The sequence below is a fragment of the Lycorma delicatula genome, chromosome 10 (assembly GCF_047948215.1).
Source record: "Lycorma delicatula isolate Av1 chromosome 10, ASM4794821v1, whole genome shotgun sequence".
Classification (NCBI taxonomy): Eukaryota; Metazoa; Arthropoda; class Insecta; order Hemiptera; family Fulgoridae; genus Lycorma; species Lycorma delicatula.
Window position 1 is genome coordinate 21,297,317 of NC_134464.1, and position 26,418 is coordinate 21,323,734.

Genomic DNA, 26,418 nt, shown 5'->3' on the forward strand with positions numbered 1-26,418 from the left:
TACAGTAGATATTAGACTTTTTTAATATTATATAAAAAGTTTTACATAGGCACAGTAGTAGTAAACTTTAATTGTTATTTAAATTTTCCATGAACTGTGTAGTTGTAGAATTTTTTATTTCAATACTTGCTAAAAAGAATAGTATTTCAAAGTAGATTGAAAAGTAGATAAATATTTCAATTGTTGCAGCAATTGGTATAAACTCCACCTTTCAATTATTAGTGCAATTTACTAGAAATGGAAAATTTATGTGCTATTAATTTGCCTCCTTTGTTATCATATAGTATATTAAATAATGATGAATAAAATATGAATATTATTAGTTATGTAAAAACAATTTATTCACCAATATATTAATATTCAGTAAAAAAACAATGTTGTCTGTAAAACACCAAACACTATTGAAAAAGGAAATAATTCTGTGGTTGGATGGCTGGCTGAGTTGTAAAATGGACAATAAGGACACTGATATGAACCGCACACTTCACATATGTTGAGAAGGTACAGTGGTTTTGAGTTCACAAGCACTTGTTCAAATCTTTCTGGAAAATAAGAAAAAAATACAAGCTTTAGTGGAAATTAAAGGTAAAAAAACACCATGCAAGATTATGTGATGAATTCCTTGCATTAAAAAAAATTCTGCTATGTTACTTTTTATTTTATTTGCAAACACATGTATTTTATCAAACAAAAAATTAGGCCTAGAATTCTATTTGTAAGAACACTGTCTCTGTACTTTGCCAATGATTACATATCAGTACACAATGATGAATTCATCATTAAACCAAAATGAAAAGTTGGTTACATTTTCAGGCAACTCCTTGATGCCTGATGTCTGAAAATATGACCAAAATTCAAAAGGAATTTTGATTATCGATTTTGTAGAAATAGACCTTTTTCTTCGTCTTTTATGATTTAGTCCATTATCCATGTCTGAAAGTGCTGTTCAGGCTTTGTGTTCCTCCCAGTACTTTTTCATTCGTTCTGATCTCCGTGCCCTTTCTAGTGTTGAAAATATTCATGTTGTGAGTATGAAGCAAGTGTTTTTACCCTTGATCTTTTCATTTAATTTTATCTTTTCTGTGGTGTCTTCTAGTGTAAGGTCAATTTCCTTCAGATCCTCTCTTATTTCTTTGATCCATCTGTAACCTGTCTTGGTGTTTTTCGAGTCGAGATTGCACTCTACCAGCTGTTTCTGAAGTCTCAGATCTTCCTCATGATGTGTCCAAAGAATTCTAGTCACCTCTTACGCATAGTATCAGTAATGGGTTTTCTTTGTACATGACTTTGTTGGGCATGATCCTTTACTGCCTGTCTTCTGCTATGTTTTTTTGATTCATGTTCTTCCAATTCTGTTGAAGTCTGTTGGTCTTTGATTGTTCATTCTGGAGGAGAGTGTTTCTGCTGCATATATAGCTACCGATTTTATAACTGTGTTATATTGTCTTATTTTTGCGTTTATGGATAAGAAATTTTTTTCTGTAGGTTACTAGGTTAATGTTTGTGCTTTAACTAGTTTGTTCTTGTTTGGATTGAGATTTTTTCATTTAGATTGTTTGTTATTTTTCTGATTTATTTAAATTAGATTACTATTTTGACTTTGTTACTATTTATGTTTGCTTCTTTTTCAGGGCATAATTTCTGTCTTTTCGAATGATATTTTGAAGTCAATTTTATTTTCAATGTTTTGAAGTTCTAATATGTGTATTTTAGCGTTTTCAATGTCATTTGCTAGCAGTGCCAAGTCATTTATGAAACCAAGGCAATTTGTTTTGATTTTTAGGCCTATTTTTATTTTTGGGGGCATTTTTTGAGCCATTCCCTCATTACCATTTTCAGGGCACAGTTGAATAGTAGCGATGAGACTCCATCATCTTAGTCCTGTTTTGATCTCAAATGGTTCTGAAAGTTCACCTTTGACTTAGTGTTTATGAGGGTCAGTTTTGTCATGTTTATTAATTTGGGATGTAGTCTGGGTGTCATAGCAAATTGTGAATGCAGTCATAGCTTTCTTAAAGTTTACAAATGTTATTACCATGACTCTGCTTCTTTTTCTGTTGTAATCCATTATTAGCTTGACTCATGATCTGGTCTGGACAGCTCCTTCAGGGTCTGAAACCTCCCTGGTATTTTCCTAGTTCTTTCTCGAGTTGTAAATCGATCCTGTGGAGGATAATTCTTGAAAGAATTCTCTATGTTGTGTCTAGGAGTGAGGATTCACCTGCAGTTAGTCAGGGTTTTGTCTGCTTTTTTGTGAAGTAGATGGATGAGGGCTGTTGTCATTTAGTGTCTAATAGTTCTTCTTTGATCCAGATGTTGACAAGCTGTTGATAAATGGTGATTTTTGCTGGTCTTCATACAAAGGTATGAATTCTTCCGCTGCTTTGTAATTCTTCATTTCACCCAGTGCTTGGTAGACTTCTTTTATTGTGGGAGGATTGATGTTTTCCTGTGTTATTATTGGAGTGCTGGTGTTGAAGTTTAGGAGTTCTGTCACCTCTTTGCAATTTAGTAGTTTGTTGAAGTATTTAGCTAGGATTTCTGTGTTGTCTTAATTGTTATGAGCCAGATTATAACTTTCATCCTTCATTAATGTGGTGTTGGGGGTTTGTATTTTTTGAGTTGTTTTTTGAAGGTTTTATGGTAATCTTTCAACTGTGCTTTGTTGAATTTTTCTTATATTGATTTAAGTGTGTCTTTATGGTGTTGTCTTTTTATTTTCCTTAAGGTTTGGGTAGTTTCTTTTCTTTGTTTTACTAGATTTTTGGGAATTGGTGTAATAGCCATGCTTGATTTGATGTCTCTTCTCCACTGTTTCGTCACATTCGCTGTTCCAATATTGATGCTTTTATGATGTTTTAATGGGGGTCAATTCTTCTGCAATTTGTTTAAGGGATTAGGTCTTCAAGTTTATCCGTGATTGTTATTTTTAAGTTTCGTTTTTGTAATTTTCATTCTTAATTGGTTGGGTAGGGTCTATTTTTCTTTTAGTTTTATGGGGCTTGGTTAAATTGCTTTCTTTGGGGGAGTGAATTTAATTTTAAATTTGATTATTTAGTGATCTGAGTGTGTGTCTACTCAGAGGACTTTTTCATCGTAGATCTCTTTGTGGTAAACTTCATTTTATAGATATTTTTTTGTGAAATTCATTTATTTATTTTAAGTTTTATTTTTATATTTGTTATTACTATTCCTAATGCTTTATATATTTGTTTAAACGAATATGCATCCAGTTACAGACTTTAATTTTTTATAGACAGGTTATAAATGAAACTCTCTTATCAAACAGAGTGTGATATTTACAAACCTGTTTTCTGTGTCAAGTAAAAGCAAAATGAAGCAGATGCTTGTAATGTTGTTTAATATGTTTGACAACATCCAAAAGAAATTAATTCCTTGGGGCCAAATAGAATAGAATAGAATCTTTTGTTTTAAATATGAAATAGAATAAATTTTATTTCATATTGTTTCAAAACAAAACAGATAATGACCCAATGTAGATGATTTGAACTTGCTGAAAAATTCTATTAAATATTACATAAACCATGCTAAAATAAGTCACTGGACATGCTAAAGCAGTGGTGCCCAACCTTTAACTGTGCTTGAGCCAATTAAGAATTAAAATTTTTTTTTTTTTAAATTAAGAATATATATATTTTTGCTTCTAATATTTCAATTTAAAACATATATAATGCTCAAAACTGTAATATGTTTAAGAAAATGCGTATATTAAGAAGTCAAATACAAATTAAATATAAGAAAAATATATGTCAATGTGAAATCTGACACTGCATTACTTTTGCCAGTTTCTTGTACTCTGGTGCACATGATCTTATAGCTAAATTAATGCAGTTATTCAGATGTTCGTTAGTTATCCTGGATCAGAACTTTGATTTGCAAAGGTAAGTTGATCCAAAGCAGGAGTGCAGCCTTTGAAAAGTTTCTTTTCAAAGTGGATATTTTTTCTCATCTACAAGTATTCAAAAATCTGTTTGTGATGTTCTTGTTTTTAATTGTAGATCAGATTGAAAATCAGTTATTTCCATTTCTAAATTAGTAGCATTTTTATTTGTCATATTTGCAAATTTGTTGCGATATTTCAGAAATATTAATATCAACAAATGAATGAAGCAATTGGCTGAATTTTACGAAAATCAGAAAATCTAATTTCAAAATTTTGCTCAGTGAGAGATTCAGAATATTTCTTTCTTTCAGTTTTCTTATATTTCTTAACAAATTACTCCAAATTTGTAAAGTGACCAAAGTTACATTTATTTGGGCCAACTACAAATTTAATTTTGATTTAAATGCATTGATACTTCCTATTAATCCAATAACAGTTTTTTCTTTTCCCTGAAGTTCAAGAGTGAGTATATTCATTTTAGGTGTTATGTCTGTAAGAAAGGCTAAATCAGATAACCAGCTGTGATCACTAAGTTCTACATAATTTTCGTTTCTAGATTCTAGAAACTGTTTTATCTCTTTGAAGAAGTTCTAAAAATCATTGCAGGACTTTTCCCTTACTAAGCCATCTAATTTCAGAGTGTAACATTAAGTTCCATACTTGGCATCGAGTTTATTGGTCAGTTTTTTTAATAATTTGCTCTGAAGTGATCTGGCACAAATAGAATTGACAATTTCTAGAACAACTATCATCACGTGTTCACAATGCAGCACTTTTATACATAATACTTGATGTATGATACAGGGGTAGAAAAAAAAATTTGGAAACTCAACATCGTTCTTGCAAAATGTGATGAAGCCAACAACAGAACCAACCATGGCAGGTCCACCGTCTGATGTTATGGACACAAGTGGAAGTGTCCAAAACACAAGTGTTTTGAAGTGGAAGATTAATTTCTGTAATATGGTTTTTAATTACTTGGTGTATGTCCCCACGTCTATTCCCTTTTAATGGCAAAACTGATCTTCCTTTGCTGACCAATCATTAAAAACCATGCTTATAAAAATATGTATTTGAGCTACATTGCAGATACCTGTTGATTCATTACACTGTAAACTTAGAAAAACACATTTTTGTAAATCATCTTTTAATTGTGCTCTGATATTCTCAGAGAATGCTTCTATTCTACAAGTGACTGAATTTGTGGATAATTGAACTTCTTGGATAGCTAACATAATTTCATTCTTATTTTAGAATTCTTAAAATAATATCTCTGATGCAGCAAGCATTGATTCTTTAATTATGTTGCCATCCTCAAAAGGTGTTTTGTGCACTGCAAGTATATGTACAATCTTAAATGATGCAATTGTAACAGCTTTTGTTTTATCACAGACCTGATAAACAAAATTTGTTTGGCAAATATTGCGCATTTGATTTCTATCAATTTAGGTTTTCTTAAATTGCTGTTAGGAGGATATTTAGTATCATATTTTTTATGAACTGTTTTAAATTTAGTTCTATGTTGCGTTTTTGTTGAACCACAAATCAAACAAATACATTTTTTCTTAAAATAAATAAAAAAATATTTCCCTTCCTATTCTTCATGAAAATTACAGCTGAATACATATTTTTTTCTTTTTCTCTGGTTCATGTGCCAACATGATTAGGGTAACTACAAAATAATTGATTATATATAATAATGACTAATGTTGTGATAAATAGAAACAAATCTTTTTATACCTGGATGAAACCACCTGTTGTTACTTTATGCACGTATTACAAAATAATGAACCTATCTTGCTGCCTTCTCGGTAGCTACTGCCCAGTGTCAGCACACAGCTACTATAAACTGGCACATCCTGAAGAGCACTTCAGTTGATGCCATTTCTGAATGAAAGTATTTCTGGTCAGTGGTGTAATAATTTAATAAAACTGAAAAACTTTGCAAATAATTGACCAAAATATATTTTGTATTATATGGTATTGTAATTTACAGAGCAAATAATTTTTAGATTCATGCCCAAGTTGATAAAATTAGCCACATCAAAAATTTTTGCGAGCTACAGGCTGGGCTTTCCTGTGCTAATGAACTACATACACATTATGAAAGTGGAAGAAATACATGTTTTGTGTTTAGTTACATGGGGAGCTAAACACAAAACATGGGATGGTTACAATGTTGAATAGAACTTATAAGCCTTACATTTTTTCTTATGGAGCAATCTGACATTTTTGGACAGTACCTTGTAATAAATTATTTAATTCAATATTATATATTTTTTACAACAGTAAATTGGATTGTCACAGGCTGCAAGTCCAATTACATTCTGGAAGTACTGTCCAGTTTTAAATTTATTAGTTACAATCTCAGTAATTGAATCTCAACAAATGACATACTCTTAACATGGGCATTAAATTGATTAAAAGTATTTGGTTAATTACCACATCTTAAACTCAATTTTAATCAGCATCAGATAACAGATTGTAATAAACTACTTTTTGAGACTTTTATTTGTTAGATTACAAAATGAAAATGTCTATTTTCATTACTTCCAGATAAAATTAGTGTGAAAAACAAATATTTTATTATAAGTGCATAATCACTTACATGACTATTTGGACTAAAATGCAATTGTCATAACTGAACAGAAAGAATTTAGAAAACATGTAATAAATGAATGATATACAGTCAGAATAGGATAGACTTAAAAATGGGCAATCTTTACCAACTGACAAAGAATATGCAATTATAAAATTATACATCATATTTTTAACAAACTATACATATTCCTTTTGAAGTATACCATTTTGTATTCTCAAACTTTATAATAGATTTATTCACAATATTGTATAATATCAAGTTCTTGGGATAATTTGACCATTATTTGTCATCTTGTTAATTGTTACTGTAATGGATTCTAAATAACAACTTTATTTGAAATAAATATTCAAAAAAAAATTTTATCCTTTATGGAAGATAAAACAATAATTATTACAAACTGGGAGTTTGTGTTATAAGTACATTGCATAATATGACATTGAAATGAGCTGTGTGACCAATAATAAAGTGGAGAAAACAGTCAATTATTTTTACCGGCAGTATTAAAGTGAATTGTAAACAATTTAATATTTATTACCTCGTGCGGTCATTTCATAAATAATTGCTTGACGATACAAGGTCATGTTGGCTACTGGATACCATCTCTTTATTGTGTGATTAAAGCACGACCATGATTGCTCAACCTAACAACAGTTCAATGAAAATAGTTCAGTTAAACCCTTCACAAGTAAGATTTATAAAGTTTGCAGAATCTGAGCAGAATGAGTTAGTACCATTAATGGAAGTAATATTAAGTACATTAATAATAGTTGGTTTCAAAAAGCTAACATTTAACTTTGTTATCCCGTATAAATTAATAAAATTGGTACTGCTAAGAAAATTTATTTGTAATAAATCTGCACTGCAATGTAAACAGATAAGAATACAATGTTCTAAATATAAGCAAATAGATTACACGGTGTTTAATAATTATTATTAATTACAAAACAATGGAAAACTTGTTTAACAAATTAAATAGATAATGTATACTGTAATACAAAAATTGAGTTTAAGGTAATCTCTCAGACACTGCTACTAGATCATTATGAAAAATTCCTTAAACATTCTGACTAATTTCTGTAATTTCATCCATTTTGATACACACTTTAAGATATTATCGCTAATAATGATAAATTAACATTATATTTCACCTAATTGGTAATCAAACACTACACATAATAACAATAAATGGTACCCACAAAAAAAAATTATCAGACCAGATATAGTTTTTAAATAATTCTTCAAAGAAGATATATATATCCCTATAAAAGTTGTTTAATAAATACCCCTTAATTTTTTCTTAAAATTTTTACAAAAATAATCAGTCCTGAATTAGTAGATTAGGAGTCTGAGGAGAAGGAATAAGAGTGCTATTGAAAACTTCAATAAAAGTTTCTGCTATTATTATGTAAATCTTATGTGCTTTGTTTTCAAATTTAATTTTGTTAATACACTGTTGATTAAATTATGATCAAGCTGTTAAAGGGTTCAAGGTTAATTTTTCATCTAAAACATTAACTAATATTAATGATACAAAATGTTGTTTAATTAGAAATTTTTTACTTTTCATTGTAAGTGGAACATTTTGAAAGAAAACAGCTGATTTTATTTAAGCTGTTTATTTCAGTTTGTGTGAATAATTGTGGCTAGAGGACTTTATAAATTAATTCAACTCCTAACTATCTGAAGAATGGTTGTCTGAGAATAAATGAATAGAATATCTTCTGTCACAGCGATATAATTTTAGTTATATAAAAAGCGTTACCAAAGGTCTTGAACTACTTTAACATCATTGGTTTTTGTGTTTTTCATTGGTTTTTTGACTTTCAAAGTGGATAAAAAGTTGGAATATTACAATATTTAAATGTGTGTTACATAAGCCAGTGGAGCTAGAGGCTCTAACGGACAATAAGCGATCGCAAGACCTACATCATTGAGTTTTTTATTATCTATCCTTGAAAATAAAACACATTTTAAAAAACAGTTTGAATATTAAAATTTAATCTTTTTTAATTTGAGGGATATTAATGGATCAATGATGCTTTGGATATCAAAGGAATCTAATATTTATTATACCACTGAGTTTAATTACAACAGAAGACATTTTAAAAAACAGTTTAAGAATCCAATATTATATTTTTTCGTAATATGTGGTAATAAGAAGGAGGATAATTGAATTTGAATCTGTTCCTATGTTTTTGCCCACAATAAACATAACTCTGTCTCTTTACACAAGAATACATCACTTGGGATTTGGTCACTTACTACCATAACCAACTCAACAAAATAATATCTCTACAAGACAAAATAGATATAAAAAACATTTTGAATTAAATCTCCATTATATGCATGATCATTTGGTCAGATTTAAAAAAAGGTATGCATAAATTGTCTTTTAGTTATATGCCCTTTAATTCTTTCCGTTTGATATTTTTGTAGAATGAATTCTGTACTAGTAAATGATGAAAAAAATTCTTCATTAAACAGGGGAGCAGAGCCGTGTTTAAAATTTTAAAAGATGCTTTTATAAGAATAATTGAAATTTAAATAATATTTTTTTTAACATTATTATTTGGATGAATGTTTTTCAGAAAATATTTAATATTGAAGGTAGATCTGTTTCAATTTTGAAAATTTATTGAAATATTTTTTTTGTCTTCAGTCATTTGATTGGTTTGATGCAGCTCTCCAAAATTCCCTATCTAGTGCCAGTTGTTTCATTTTGGTATATCCCATACATCTCTAACAACTTTTTTACATATTCCAAACTTTGCCTGCCCGCACAGTTTTTTCCAAATTTTTATTATTTTTTTATTACTTTCATTTTGTCCTTGTTTATTTTCATGCAGTAGTTCTTGCATAGGACTTCATCCATGTCATTCATTGTTTCTTCTAAATCTTCTTTACTCTCAGCTAGAATTACTACATCTTCAGCAGATTGTAGCATCTTTATCTTATCTCCTGGCCCTGTTACTCCGGATCTAAACTGTTCTTTAACATTAACTGCTAGTTCTATGTAAAGATTAAAAAGTAACAGGGATAGGGAACATCCTTGTCGGACTCTGTTTTTTATTACTGCTTCTTTCTTATGCTCTTTGGTTATTACTGTTTTAGTTTGATCTCTGTAAATGTTAGCAGTTGTTCTTCTATCTCTGTACTTGAACCCTAAATTTTTTAAAATGCTGAACATTTGTATACATTTTCAAATGCCTTTTCTAAGTCTATGAATGCAATGCACGTGCTTTGTTTTAATTTAATCTTCCTTGTTTTATTAATCTCAGTGCTAAAATTGCTTCCCTTGTCACTATATTTTTCCTGAAATGTAATTCGTCTTCTCCTAACAGTTCTTCCACTCACCTCTCAATTTTTCTGTACAGAATTCTAGTTAAAAGTTTTGATGCGCGAGTAGTTAAGCTAATTGTTCTGTATTCTTCACATTTACCTGCTTCTACTTTCTTTGGTATCATGACAATAACATTTATTGAATGAAGTATAATTAATTTAATTGTGACTTGCATATGAGATTAATTTGACATGAAAGATAAATCGTGTTAAGCAGAAGTTAAATATTGTACAAAATTGGATACAAATGGGCTATTTCCCAGTGCTTTTTTTTTTACCTCATCGTATGAAAAGGCCATATTGTTGTGAGATATGTACAAAAAAGTTTAATTTATATATATATATACATATCACAATAATTATTAGTTTTCTCAAATATTAATTTTATGATAATTGTGAAACCAATCAGATTTTCATAACTGAAGGGCCCAGATTTTTCTGACACTGGTTAGTTTATAATTTTCAAGAATTGAATTATTAAATCTTTTAAATGTGTTTCTAGATAGAAAGTGTTTTGAGAAGAAACTGAATATTATGGAATTTTTATTAATGAAGGAGGTTAAGGAAAATGGAGCCTAAACTTTGTTTTGTCTATTGCTTTCTAGAAGTATAATTCCTTCAAAATAAATGGACTAGCCATTGTGTTATTTCAATTTTTTTTTCAATTAAAGTTTACTAGAAGTAAAGGTCCTAAACCTTAATAACAATAATATTGTGTTGAGGTTTTTACTTGGCCTTGCAGATTGAACACATTTTAAAAAGAATGTCTTGAGTTATACAATATTGCAGTATTATGTGAGGAAGTTGAAATCACTGTGCTGATGTCAAAGGGCTCCTACAACTGCTTTAAACCACTGTGCTTTGGGTTTTAAAAAAGAATATTTAGCAAATGACAATATTTCATTTAGAAGTAACAGAGGAGTTAACGCAGAAAGAGGACATAATCTATATAAAACAACATAATATTTTTTACTAGATCTAAAAATGAAGAACTGGTTAAAATATGGCAAAATTACAATTTTTTGTGAAGAGGGCTAGGAGAACTATTGTACTGAGGACTAGAAATCTTGAAACTCTACAATATGCTTTTTACTTTTCCTTGATACTAGAATGTAGAAAAGTCAGGATGCTGTAATATCCAATTAAGGGAGGTAGAAGGTACTAGAAAGGCACGTAAGCATAATCTTTTCAATGGCATTAAGTATTTTATTTGTCCACAACAGCATATCATGAAAAACAAAAAATTCAAACGATGCAGTATTTCAAGGTTTTTTTTTTGATTGAAGAGGCAAAGAATTTAGAATACCTTAGAGGGTCAAAGAGACTAGAACTGTGACACTATTAAGTTTCTACCGACCATTAGGAGCAAAACATTGAGGTTTAAACTTTAACATTCACTTTTCTTAATTGAGAAGGATAAAGGCTTGTGGGATTGGAAGTAATGGAACCTGAATCACTGATGCCATTGTTATTAACTTCTCCCTCAAGATTGAATACATTTTTTAAAAAATGTTTTAATATATCAGTATTTTTATTTTTGTATTTTAGAAGACAGCTTTTGAAGTCTAGTAAAAACAAATCAGTGGTGTCAAAGTTGACCTTAATCTCTGATTTTTTTGAGAAACATAAATTTGGCAAAAATTATCAAATTTCATATACACTGAATGCTTCAGAGGGAAAGGACACTATTTCAAAAAATGATTCTAGAGCTAAACATAGATATAAAAATGCTCTGTTGTTTACAACTAGCAAAATATTTTGTCCTGTATTGTATTCAGCTCTAACAATTAAGTAAGGTTATACTGAAATACATGGGACTTATATTATAGAAAAAAATCTTTAATCTGTACATTCAAAATAAACAATGACTATATGTTTGTCACGGTTCTCTTACGTGTTAACATTAAACATATTTCCATTTGTATTAAGAATACTAGAACTGACTTTAAAAGCTTGCTAAGTTAATCTTCATCATTATTGTTATCCCTAATGCACATGTTGCAATCTGTTAAGCTAGTGAACAATAAGCAAACCACCGAACGTCCAATAAAACAAGGGTGATATGTACAATCTGTAAATGAGGTATAATCTTGTACAGACTCTGGCTGACCATTCCTGTGATGAAGCCTCATCATGATAAAATTTATTTAGTTGGGATGAAAAACTTCAACAGCAAAAATAAAGCATAATAAATTAACACTAACAATAGCAGAGACATGTTTTTGAAATGGGAGAGCTAAACTGCCCCAGGTTAACAAAATATATTATTTACTCACTCAGGATTCATTTTAGTCAAAGCTCTCCAAAATAAAAAAAAAACACAACTATGTCTACAAAAGAAGCATCCATATTGGTTAATATTCATTACTACAAAAATGTTTAGGCCTTTTTATTTTTTCTGAAAAAAATTAAAGGACACAAATTTTAAACATGCTAATACAGGAAATCTATTTTTTTACCAAAGGACCTCCTCATAAATATAAAGTATGAGTATAAGTCTTCTTCTAAATTAGTCAATAAAGAAATACTTCCAGTCTGCAAATGATTGCATGTTTAGCGAATTGATAAAGAGAAAAGGCATTGATCTCTTATTAAGTTGCTGCAGTTATCAACATTATTTCATTGATCTAAATAATGTGTATTTTTTGTTTTTAACAATGGAACCAAATAATTTTATTCAATCAAGTAGCTCAGTAGATAACCATTTTTATCTGAATACTAATGTTAATTATACTACAAGATATCATCATTTAACGATCAGAATGTTATTAAATTCAGTCAGTTTTGCTGTTAATTTATCAAATTCATGCGATAGTCACCTTTGTATGTCAATAAAATGTACTCACATACTCAAAGAACCAAAATGTTCTCCCTTCTTCAGTTTTAGCATCATTGAGTGTTGGATGAGTACTGTCTTTTACTACAGCTTCTGCTTCAGATTCAATAAGATGATATCCAGTTGGCAATTCAACTTCTAATACTGTAGCTCCACTAACAACTGGCCACTGGCGAACCCATCTATTATAAAAGAATTAATTAATTAGATAAATATGTGTAGATTCATTTACATATTTGTATATTATTATAAAAACTTGTTATAATATATATTATAACAAGTTGTATATTATTTATATATTTTTAACGATGACATGTAATCTATAATTGTTTTACCACTTAGCTTTATATGTATATATTAGGGAAATATAAACTGCATTTCTCTAAATAATAAACTGAATAATAAAAAAGCTACAAACTCAGAAATAATTTCCTGAAAAAATTTTATCTTCAAAAAAATTGAAATTTTGATTTGATTGAAAATCATATTATGTTTTGGTAGAAGAAATTTAACTACCTCATTTTCCATTTCTTATTTATCATATTAAATCAGAGTCTCCAAAGATAAAAATAAATTAATTTATGGTTTTCAACCAAGAGGGAAGACAACAGAAATCCTAGGCCGTAATTGGATGAGCCTTTGTTCTAATTCTGTATAGTTTCATATCACAACATGACATATTTGTTCAATTGTTTTACAATTCTATACAGATAGATTACACTGATAGACAAAAAATAATTTTTCTAATGTTTCTTTAAGTGTGATACCATTTCTTGAATTGCTTTTCTGTATAAATTACAGATCTGTAAATACAATTTTTCTATCGCCCTTAGTTTTAAATAAATTTCGCTTCAAAAAAATTAAGGGAACATATAGTAAAAATCCGTAAATTTATAATTTTGCATGGCCATACCTGTATTAGAATGATTTTGCTGATACTTTTATAAATAGTCTCAGGCACATCCCGAATTAATATCAGCTAGCATGGTAATTAGTATTTCATTTCCCCTTATGGCAGCTTTCCATCACCGAAATGTCTTGGTGGAAATGTTCACTGTGTTCGTCACTTACATCTCCAAGGTTGTCCAGAAAAAAATCCAGATGTGAGTGGAGGAAATGTATATTCAAAGATATATTACATCCCATAGCTCTATATGAAGTAAGAAGCTGATTAACAATATTGTGGTAATTGTTGGATTTTTGTATGTCAAAAAACGTTTTCTGCCAAATGAAACACAAGCTGCACTTTCTACACTATTTAACACTGAGTTAAATACATTATCTTTGACCAACCCTCTTATTTGAAAACCAACAAATATTCCTTCATTAATTTTTCCTTCACTTACATTATAAAAATATTTTTTTGGGTTCAACTAAGGGCTCATGAATAATATTTTTCCCATTTTTTTTTTAAGATGTCTCGTTTCTTCCACTCTTTGGTAACAAAATCCCTTACTCAGCTGTCCCACTTGCAAAGAAAACACATGTACTTAGTATAGCCTAACTGCATGCTTAACAAAATAGCTATAACTTTCAAATCACCACATATGTTCCAGCTATGTTTTTTATAATTTATTTTTTTAAGAACGTCTTTCATCACATGTATCTCTTTCAAATTAATGTCATAAGTGATTGATGTCGAAGGATATTTGGTACCATTGTGTAGAACCACTTTTAAACTATATTTTGATGAAGCTATGAAAAGGCACCAGTCCTCAGGTTTATCAACGTCTTAAATGCAACATAAGCTCATCTATATCTGTGCAATAAACGAAATTATTTTCATCAATAAAGTACTGAGAAAGTTGTTTTTGTTGGCTTCGAAAGCCCAAAATTTTCTGAAGTAAATTCCAACCTTGCAGCCTTGATCTAACAGTCCAGCTTGCTTTTTTGATAAATTTAAATTCCTAACCAAGTCATTTAATTCACTTTGTGTTATAAGATGTCACTTATTGGAAGATCAAAATCAAAATCATTGTTGTCTTCTTCAGTACTGCCCGATTCTTCATCACTGCTTTTGAAACTTACATTCACAAGTGGCTCAGGAACTGGAATAATTTCACTGTGAGGTACAGGCCTGATTGCAGATTGCAATGAAGGATATTTTACAATATGTTCAGATTTTTTTAGAAATTCCAGACACACTCATTAAACAAAAGTAACAATCAGTTACATGATCCTTTGGTTGATGCCAAACCGTAGGTACACCAAAAGGCAAAGCCTTCTATGTACCTTTCAGCCATCCTCTTAAAAATACAGAACAATCAGTGGATACTATATGAGGAGCCCACATATTATCCTGATCACCAATTTTACCCTAAAGTGTAAATGATATGCTTTTTAATTAAAGGTGTAATGTTTTTTCTATTTGATTTTACGGTAAACTCACACTACATACGTAACAAAAGGCTTCCACATCATTTACACAATTTCAAGGCATTATGACACTGCACTGTTAAGAAACTTAAGACAGCAATAAGACTGAACAAAATTAATTCATTCCTTAATTTATTCCTTAAAATCCAATGCTTAATACAAAAAACACAGCTGTGTTTTCAGGTACATGTTTTGACCTGCACAGACCTGATTAATTTTGTCTAAGAAGGCTCACTCTTCAGTATTAGATATGATGTCATAATATGTAATTATGATATGATTTAATTCTTTGTTTAGTATTGTTTTTTTGTAGCTTACAAATTTTTAACAAAGTTAAACAATAAAAAATGAGCTAACAAAATAAAATATAGGAGCTTAAAATGCCAACTATATGATGAAAAATGAAAAGAATCCTTTAATTAAAATTAAAAAATTTTTCAAAAATGGTGAGTGATAGAAAGATTTTGAGTTTATATTTGTTTTCAGCATCAAAAAACAGATTAAAATTACGTATCGCATGTTAAGAAACAAAAATTATGTTTGTCAGTGTTATCATTATAATAATCACACTAAAATGTGCATTAGGTATAAACATCTTAAAAATTGATACAGATGCAACTTTTTAAAAGAGTAAAGTATCAATTAATACTTCCTTTATTCTCCCAAGGGATGGTATCTGATTTAGAAATTATCTCAAGGGATTAATAAAGCTATATTAATGGATTAGAAATCACATGCTAATTCACTAAACCCAAAACTTCTAAATATTTAAAGAAAAATAAAGAACAGACAGACAATACTTACTTATTAGAGAATTTTACAAAGTATGAAATTTTATAATTAGAAATTTACAGGAAAATGAAAAAGAAATTTAAATGAAAATGAAAATGAGATAAGATTGGTGTGAGGAACCAAATAGCTAAGTATAAGACAAGCAAAGGATGGAAAAAATTGAAGAGCTGTCTTCATCAGCCTAAACAAAGAATGACTTAGTAAGTTAAGTAAAGGCTCACTCATAAGAACAAATTTATGAAGTACTATCATTATAGTTATTATACAGTCTCAGATATGCCTTTGCACACATTTTAACAAGGAATGTGAGATGATGAATGAAATGGCAGGTAAAAAATGCTGATGGTTCTGGCCAGGAATTGAATCTGAGATCAAATGTTCTACAAACCAAAATTCTCACCACTACATAGTGCTAAAGATATTAAATTTTAATTATTATTCTTTATCCATATGTTTTTAGAAATTCATTTCTTTCTCAATATCAAACGCAAAGGGTATATATTTAAATGATAGTTAATCTATTATTTATTAGTGATTGCTCTAGTGTTAAGATGCATTAACCAAAAATGAGATTCAACAATAGCAACTTCTGTGGAGGCACTGCCATCTTATTTTTTCCATAATATTTACTTTTTTAGTGGTACTGTTTAACTTTATTTCTTACATAATTTGCTAAAAAAGGTCTGTCTTAGTTAGTTTTTCAGCTGTAACACTTGACTTGTGGATTAGTGGATTTTGTCTTATTACCGCAATAGTGATGTCTTCATTTTCTGTTGATATTAATATTAAAATGGCCTTGTGTGAATAGAATGAGGATATGCTATCTTACTGCCAAACATATAACAAAGCCTAAATGAAACAAAGATTGTTTAATAGCTTGGACAATATCTCATGATATGAATCGCATGTTCAAATCCCCTTGAAGAGATAATAAGGTCCCAGAACTCCTTTTTGTATGATCCCACAACAAACATGAAATCTTGGTACATTTAATTCCTTTCCTTTTCCATAAGAATAATTAAGAATAATAAGAATAATTCCTTTTCCATATTGCTGTATCGATTATTTATTTTAAAATGATCATCCACAAATTATGTGTTCCAAATATAGAATCCATAATTTATGGATGCTAAATTAATTATCGATTCAAAAATTTCAAAATCATTTAAGATTTTGTAATAAAAACACCTTAAAAGATCTTAAAGGAATTTTCAATTGATAATGACTTCTATTTAATTGTCATTGATTTCTATTCTCTTGCTACCACAGCAGCAATAAAAATTGCTATCCCAATACAGTTTACAAAGAATTGCTGTTTGAAAAGAAATTCCAAATCCTTTCTTTTTAACTGATTAACTTTATATCATGTATTTGTAATAAAGTAATGTCATGGATGATAAAAGATTTTTTAATGTTGCGATTGCATCTGTTACCTACAATTCCACGATAACTTACAGTGTTTCAAAGAGATACTAAAAACATAATAATATATCAAAACTGATAAAAGTGTCTGTAAATCTGAATATACTGTGTATTAATGAGGATTTATATTTCTACAAAAATATATAAAAAAGAATTAACAAAAAACCTGAAACAAGATTCTATGGTAATAATAGATTTATTTCTGTAATTTGAGTAAAATTCTTTTATTCGAAGATCAAAACTTGGTTGTGAAGGTTGATCTTTAAGTGGCTCATAATCTACTCCATAATTAACATCTAATTGTACAAGAGCTTGGCCAGTTCCTCTTGCAATTACATTCACATGACCCCAAACTGATGGTATCTGTAAAATAAAAAGTAATAATATTATGTAAATAATACTCTGCATTAAAAAAAGATATTGCATAACGATGATAAAAAAACAACAAAAATGCTCTCCGATACAAAGGAATCATATGGAATAAATTCAACTTCTCAAAATATTTTGCTACAATGGAAGTTCAGTTCCTAATATTGAGGATATGACTTTATACAAAATAATTATTAGCTCAGCTGACTTAAATGGTTACTTATTTTTATTCTGTAAAAACATAGACACTTTGGCACTGAAGTAATCACTTCACTTTATTGTTGCCTGTGAAATGCTTTCCATTCTGACCCCTTCGAGTAGAGTTTGGATACCACTTTGGACAGAGACTTTGGTTACTTAAAGCACGGCTTTCATTACTTAAACTTTCAGTTTTTTTTTTAACTCAAGGCACTCATGACTATTATTAATCTTTTCTAGATTAAATATTTGTTAAATATCATCATCACATTAAATGGTCAATGTATAGACTCTTAAGACTCAGCATCTAAGAACTTTAACAATATTTCTATAAAACTTAAATTTAGAGATTATTTGAAGTGCGTCAGTAAGCCAGTTTAACAAATTAGAACATTATTAAGATAGTTAAAGTTAACTTATGTGCTTGCTGATATTATAATAATTTTATATTACAATTAAACTATTATTTGAACAAAAGCAAACTTGTGTTTGTAATCACTTATAATTAGAGTAGGAGATTGCTCAAATCAATCAAATTTACCTCAGCTAACTTTAATTTCAGACTTCTAACTGAGAAGAGCAGTAACAGAAAAAATTGAATGGAATAAAATATCATACATCCACTATCAGATTATACTATTTAATGCTCAACTGCCACCATAAACAACTCAGCTCACGATTAAAACTGCAATTACCACATCACAACATACACTACTCAAGACATAATAAATGATCTACTGACATTACCAGTATTTATATAAAAAAATATAAAATACATTTAATAGAATAAAATATGTATTCTTTAATAGAATATGATGTCTAAACTTATAGCAACTCTAAAGATAAATCCATTGATTTAATCAGTTTTTAATTGAAAGAGTATTCCAAAAAAAATTGTGAATGTATGTTCTTTTCACTGTTTTAAAGTGTTCATTCATTTTTTATTTGCTAGTACAAAAATAACATTAAAAGACTAATAGAAAATGGAAGAGTTTAAATTTATAAAACCAATGAATATATTCAGTCATGATAGATATTTATAATGCCTTCAATTTTCCTAACTGAAGTGCAGTTAGAAATTGGATTGTTCATTATTTCATTAAATACTTCTCTTTAAGGCAGTCCATTTATATTTAACATAAAATGGAAAAAAATTATGTATATCATGCAATAAAACAAGAAGGTATTTTTCTATTGTACTGTAATAGCTATCTGAGTTCAATGGATAGATTGATGTAAAAAACTAAAATTGTTTTTGTTAAATAATAAATGAAAATGCATTTACACAAATAAAAATTAATTTTGATATGTTAATAAAACTTTACAGTAGATGTTCTACTTTCAAATTATGTTCATCTTCAGATAATGTTCATGCAATTAAAATAACTGTATTCTTTATTTTCAGCTGAAGATTTTTAGTTGTTTTTATTAACACCAAAAAAAATTTGCAATAAATGTATTATTTTTATGAAATTTCTAACAATAATGTCACTCCAACTGGACCTGTAATCATTGAGTCACAAAAATCTTCTCACTTGAAAATTTATAAGTTTTACTTTTTTGTAGTATTATTATTTTTTGTTTCATTGTGTATTCTACAAGACTTTTTGTAAACTAATTTTTAGACATCTCCTATCAGACTCTCCTATTCCAGTATGTTGTGTAGTAATCTTTTTTATTTTTTCTCAATGTATGTATTAGTATGAGTAATCTGTTTTATGCATATTTTAATGTTTTTCTCCCCCTATGTATATAAACCAAATATTGATTTAAAAAGATTACTTTGGCAATTTACAAGTTATTCTTCAAAATACTTACTTGCAGTGTTAATGCACGCACTACTTCCAACATTTTTTCTCTCTTTGTTAGCTTGCCGGGATTCTGGTTGTATAATAGAGCATAGATTCTGTACTAGAGTTTTTGTAACCTCTGTGTTTTAAAGCAACAGCCTTTCAAACTCTATATTAGTTTTTACAAAAATATGTAGAATACATGAGAAATTTGGAAGTTGGAGTTTTGATGAACAGTTGTGGTGTATATTACAAAAAAACTCATTGATAAGAAACAAAGTATTCCTGTCTAACTATACTGGCTGCTTCTTTCTTAATTTATTTCTTCAACTCTGCATTACCGTTAAATAATTTTTTTTGTATGTCGATCTTGCAGGACAAACTAATATTAAACAACGTGGGTGGTGTGAAAGCAATTAAAATCTTTACATTGAAGTTAATTATCAATGATGTTGGAGTGAAAATTATCTTGTTTCTTGGTTGAAGTAATTTTCCTCAACTCTGCAATAATTGCGCTTTGGTTTTGTAATTTTTCATAATTGTATACCCTTGCCTCATCACTGTTATGATATTTAAAAAAAAACTGACAGCACAGTTGTAAGATTTTCCCCACCAGGTGGCTTTTTTCTGATGCATAGCTTACACACATAATTTAATTTAAAATATTTATCATTTTATTTAAATATAATATTTTTTGTTTATTTAATTCAATTATTCTAACTAAAGTGTGCACACATACTGTATTTTATTTGTGTGGATGTAGAGGTACTAGTGGCCACTTTAAATATTTTTATACACTTTAAATATTACCCATTTATATAATTCTATTGCTCAGCTGTGATATTATAACATAGCTGGTGCTGGAGGATAAACAGAAAAAGAAAGACAACTACAGCAGCTGTATGTATTGAGAGGAGGAACTAATGACACACTGTCCCCACTTAGCCACTAATTTATTTAGAGCATTTTTTGGAGTGCAGGTATGATTTTGCAAAAAAGATTTTTTTGGGAATATTTTTTAATTGTTAACAAACGTGCCTAAGAAAAATAAGAACTTAATTAGGTGAAATCTCGAGATACTAAGGGTGACCTTGCTGTACAGCCTAACTTACTTGACTTTTTAAGTTGAAAATTTAATAGCATCAATGCCCCACATATAGAAGTAATCTGACCAAGTTTGGTCAAAATCAATTGATTAGTTCTGGAAATATAAAATGATTTAGAGGCCAACACCCTGAACACTCACACCATACATATGAAGATCTGGAAAATTTCCATCTGAGTTATTGGTTTTTTGGGTTCCTTAGGTGTCAAAATGTAAAGATCTGGTGAAAATTGCATATACCCAAATTGAACCGAATACCATGCTTTACCTTCTATAGCTATAGCTGTGCTATAGCAATAGGTAAGTAAAAGTTCTATGAAATTCTAAAAGTATTAAGAGTAGAAATTTATAATTTAAATAATACTATAGTTATGAATGTACTCATAATTCATGAAGGAATGATGGATATATTATTTTTGAATTTAATTGATATTTTCTAAAACATAAAATAATTTATTTACCTCAATCACAGATGGTTGGGCAAATGAAGAATTCCCAATGTGAATCTGTTTTTTAAAATCAATATTAGGAATATTCATTTTTACACTAATGTTGGTAATGTCAAGTAATCGAGTTCTAAAGGCATATTCAGTCAAAGCTTGCATAGCAACTACAGTGTCCTGAAAAATATAAAATTAAACAGTAATAATAAATTTTAACGTTTAATGGTGCTGTGAAAAAAATGTGCACAGCAATGGTAAAAGTAATCTGTATTGATATTAAAAGTATTTCAATCTGAACTACATAAATTAACAGAAGATGAAAAAATTAATTTTCTTATGATCTGGCTAATTCCATAACAATAGAAGTGTTTTTAAGCACCATATTAGAAATATAAGGGTGGAAAATAAGGAGAGCTCCAATGAATAATGTTATATTTAATAAACTAGCAGGTTGTGCTTACAGGTTCCTATTAGGTTGGTGGTTTTATACTGTTAACTTTTAAAGACTTACCATGTATACCCATGTCTGAGGATAGAAGTAAACCCTTCTCATTGGCTATTATATTTGCCATTTTTCATTAAATACATACCTTATCGTATATACTTTTACGTAATAATATTTAATTAAAATGTCAGTTTGTTATTAGGTTTTATACAACCCAATAAATAATTTTATATGTGATTTGTAGAATGGTTTTATGCCACTCTTGTTTCCTTCCAAATTCTCTCTTTTTCATTGCTATACACTGCTGCAACATTTCCTCCATTGTTGAAAATATTTCTGAAAGTCTTCAGTATTGATGTAATTCAAGGCTTCTCTACTTTTTTATAACTTGTTGAATCAGGAAAATGTTTCCCTTTCATTTGACATTTGATATGAGTAACAGTAAAATTTCATGTTGTGTGAGGTTGAGAGAATGAGAAGGATGAAGGTGAACAGACTTGTTGTTGCTTAGGATGTTCAAGGCTGTGTGGGTAGGTATTTTTGAGGTGAAGAATTCAGTCACTGTTACTTCATGCTCCACATGTTAGGTCATTAGGTGAAGTTAATAAAAAGTGGTTGTTGCTAAATCTTATATGTTTTTGAGTTATATCTCAGTTTTATGTAAATAAAAACTGTAGAATCTACTACGACTAGATACATCTTGGACTCCCTGGATGAGTTAGATACATCAAAGTTTGGTGTGAATAAAGAGTAGATTCTACTTTTTCAGTCTAGATGTATCTCTACATTTTACAAGACTGTGATGGGGCATGTTAATATTTTAGGGCTTGTCAGTTGAATTCTCATTCATAATCATGGCAATGTTCATGCTGGTCAGATAAGAGAAATATACCGTGTTCGAAAAGATATAAGTAAATGTAAGGAACTGTTATGTTTTGATAGCGGAAATGTAGACTGTTTGACAGCAAAATTTTTGCTAAGAAATGCAAGGAGTAGCTTGGACTCCTAGAAAACAAATGGATATTGTATAAAATGGACATTGTATGGGTGATCCAGGCTTCCAAAGTGGAGTAGCAGAAGATTTTGGAGTGATAGGACAACAGTTTGTAAATCTGTCAATTTCATTATGGATGGGTTTCTTAACAAAACACACAATTGGATAACTTTCCCTCCACAATGAAGGAAATGAATAATGCTAAGTTAGACTGGCAAACTAGTTTTTGTCTGCCAACTGTAGTAGTAGGTGTATTGGACTGCACACAAATAAAAAAACAAACCAACTGTTCATGGCAATGAGTATGTAAACTGATAAAGGTATGCTATTATCAATGTGCAAGCTACAGTTGATGCTGATGAGAAATTTACAAGTGCAGAATGGTCTAGTATCATGCATGATGCTAGATATAGAGATATAGTCCCATTAGGAAAATCATTTCTTAGTATGATGGTTATACCTTTTTACTTGGTGATTACTACGGAATATTTCCAAGGTGAGTCACTCTGTTTAAGCCACCAAGAAATGTCATACAATGTAAAGCAAAGGTTCTCCACCATTTATAATTGCGTTTAAGTTAACGTAGAAAATATCCCCAAACTGGCAGTCACATGTGCCATGCTGCATAACATTGATAAGCACTTGAATGACCCATTTTATTATATTTTGGAAGTTGGAGAGGAAGCAGAGAATGAGAGTATGGAAATTTTTAAGAAAATATTTGGGGGAAGCATGAGAACAAAGCGGCCAAAGTTCAAGTAGAAAAGTTCCAGGAGATGTTGATTTTCATATAATTATAAAATTTAAATTTATAATTTAATTTTTTAGTCATAGAAGTTATTGTAATAAGGCAATAAAAAAAAAAGATAAATTGTAGTATAATTTTATAAAAACTATGGTAAAAAAATATAAAATTCAAACCCTCTCACGTAAAAAGAAAATTATAACAAAAAAAGGAAAACAGCAAAAAATAAATTATATTTTTAATTTTTGTTACAAATTTTGTCACACACACACACACACACACACACACACACACACCACACACAAATAAAGTTTTTCAATTTTTTTTTTCTACTACTTTATTCATTTACCTTCTATTAAGGAAAAAGATAAGGGTTAGTAACTGAATTTTTCCTGAGTTGAATTGTCAACTAAAGATTTACTCAATTTCTCAAGCTCTTTTTTCTTTCTTTCAGTTTGAACTGCTTAATTAACATCAGCTTTTCCAACTAGACAGTGACATATATGTGGCTTTGTCAGTGTAAATTTACATCAGCTTTTTTATGCTAGTTCTAGCGTGTGGGACTCAAGGTAGTATATGTCTTTTGATAAGGTCATATCTGCTGGTAAATTACTGTCACTTTACTAACACTCATTAGTTCCTTTTGTAAAAATTTTTCACCTACTGAAACACTTCCAGGTACTTACAGGTATTAAACACGGGATGTTCTTCTTGGGAAAGTAACACCAATAGATCTTTTTCTCAGTCTTGTAATTTAATTGGTTGTATTCCTGGTTTCTTTTAAGTTGGTTTTCTTCTTATCTGGCTCTTCATGTTGGTTTATAGATTATTCATTTGAGCAACACTGATTTCTTTCCCAGTTGCATGAAAGTATTGCTCTGTTATACTGTTCCACACACTTTTTTCTTCCATGACCTTTGGAACTCTAGGTGTTTCAAGAACAATAATGAGTTCCAACAACAAATTTAATAATAATTGTTTGTTCGTTGTTTTCTTCTCATATTCTTAACTTTCATCAAATGACATAATAAAATTGATAAGTTTAAAAGACAATAGTTCCCTTGACGAACTCGATCAGATTGATGGCAGAAATACTGACTTGGTAGAGGGATGATATGATGCAACCAGCAGTAAAACATGCAAGGAAAGTTTGACAAATGCATGGTTGAAGCGAAAACCAAGATGTGTTTAAGCTTTAAGATGTAACTAGCATAGATGAGTCTACTAAATTTTCCAGATTAAGGAGGATTCAATTACCTACACTTAGCAACTGTTTATTCACATCAAAATTAGATGGTGCTAAGTCTAGGCAATAGATACTACTAAGTATATTCTATTAATATTTTCTTCACAGACTATTCTGTTAATACATTCAAATAAAATTGTTCACAAACAATTTGTCCAAAAGGAACAAATTATTTTTTGCGCAGTTCTATTAGCATGTACAGTATAAATAAAAATATTAATTAATATGGCCTTATTAAAGGATCAGACCTGTCTCTCTCTTCTTCAAGAACCAATTTAAATGTTGGATTTATTTTTTAATAAATTCAAATTTTCAAATGGCTTGATGCTACAATTCCCAGGTCATAATTGTATTATCAAATATCACCATTAGATACAACTTTAGAAAAACTAAATAATTTTAAACTTATATTCTTTGCAATCCCGTCAATTAAAATTTTATATATAATACAAGAAATCATCAATCCATCAGTTACTATTAATACAACCAAACATCAATAATACTGATCTTATGAATACTCATACCCAAAAACAAAAAAATTGAATTTGAATCATGTATAATCAATCCAGAAAAAATTCATCATTTTGATTAATTGAAGTAGACAATTGAGAAATGAGATACATCCCTCAAATGAGAAACATTCAAATTACTGCTTTATTGATTTTTGATCAAAAAATAAAACAAATTCTCCAAAAGCAGGCTTAATTAAAAAAAAATGTTTTAACATTTTTTGACATTAACTTTAAGAAAAGTCAGTCATCTCAGAAATTTCATCATGAGCCCTGCAATGATCTTCATTGATTGCATTGTAAAATTTTTATCATTTCAGTCACTTGCTTGGTGTTTCAAGAAACACTTGTTCTGGTTTGAAATATGAATACTCTCACTTGTAAATATGAATTAATCTTAGTGTCTTACTCAAAATTTCTTTCTTAAAAACTTCTTGGAACAATAATTTCAGTAATTTATTCTTCAGAACAAACCTTCAAACAAAGTTTGTTTTGCATTAACAAACAACATTATGAATTTTGCAGGCTTGTGAAAAAAGCCACAACAATAATAATCAACCTAGAATGGTGCCATGAAAATGATATCTTGAGAATTGAACTAATTATTTTATATTTAAGAACTTTGTAATTATTATACACAAAAGAAAAATTAACCTTTTTATTGATTAGCTTACACATCAGTGTAATTACTATTTTTTAAGGGTTAAAATTGGTCAAACAAGACTCACAAAAAGTATCAGTAATTTTATTTTAATTTAACTGTAAATTAAAAGAAATAATGTTTTTAAACAAAGAATCATTAAATTTCCAGTTTGTCAAAATTATGTTTATGGTGATGTCAGGTTTGTTGTGAGTAACTTCATAACTCTGCATCAACCTTGTATCAGACATCATCAATAGCACCACTTGTCAAATTTGTAACAAATCATCAACACTTTTTCACTATATTCTGTCAAGAAATTAAGGTTTTTAACATTTTTCTTCACAAATTAAGTTTATGATAAAAAAATCATAGACATTGGACCAAATTTGAAAAAGAACACTTTTCTTTATTTTCCATGCATTTAATGTTTTCATTAGCATTCTTGAATTTTCAGGAATCAACTGTAAGTGTTAGCAGAAGACGTATATGTGTGTGTGTGTGTGTATATATATACATAATATATATATTATATATTATATTATATTATATATTTAATATTATATAAACCAAAACAGAGTAATTAGATAAGTTAAAATTAATAATAAGTTCTTTAATAAGTTAAACTTTAAATTTTATTAACACAATGGTCAATATATTAAT

At 29.1% G+C, this 26,418-nt stretch overlaps 1 protein-coding gene across 5 annotated transcripts in view; it reads right to left on the bottom strand.

Moving 5' to 3' along the window:
• The window catches only part of LOC142331279 (CD109 antigen-like), a 144,654-nt gene continuing 118,236 nt past the window's right edge, over positions 1 to 26,418 (bottom strand). For 4 of the 5 annotated variants that reach the window (XM_075377066.1, XM_075377065.1, XM_075377068.1 and 1 more), the window contains 5 exons: positions 21,195 to 21,353; positions 17,438 to 17,634; positions 12,692 to 12,863; positions 7,042 to 7,147; positions 1 to 542 (listed from right to left, as the gene is read on the bottom strand). In XM_075377066.1, the coding sequence (XP_075233181.1) occupies positions 361 to 542; positions 7,042 to 7,147; positions 12,692 to 12,863; positions 17,438 to 17,634; positions 21,195 to 21,353 (816 nt within the window). In that variant the 3' untranslated portion in view covers positions 1 to 360. The remainder of the gene's footprint in view (positions 543 to 7,041; positions 7,148 to 12,691; positions 12,864 to 17,437; positions 17,635 to 21,194; positions 21,354 to 26,418) is intronic. The other variant, XM_075377067.1, reaches the window with a different exon arrangement.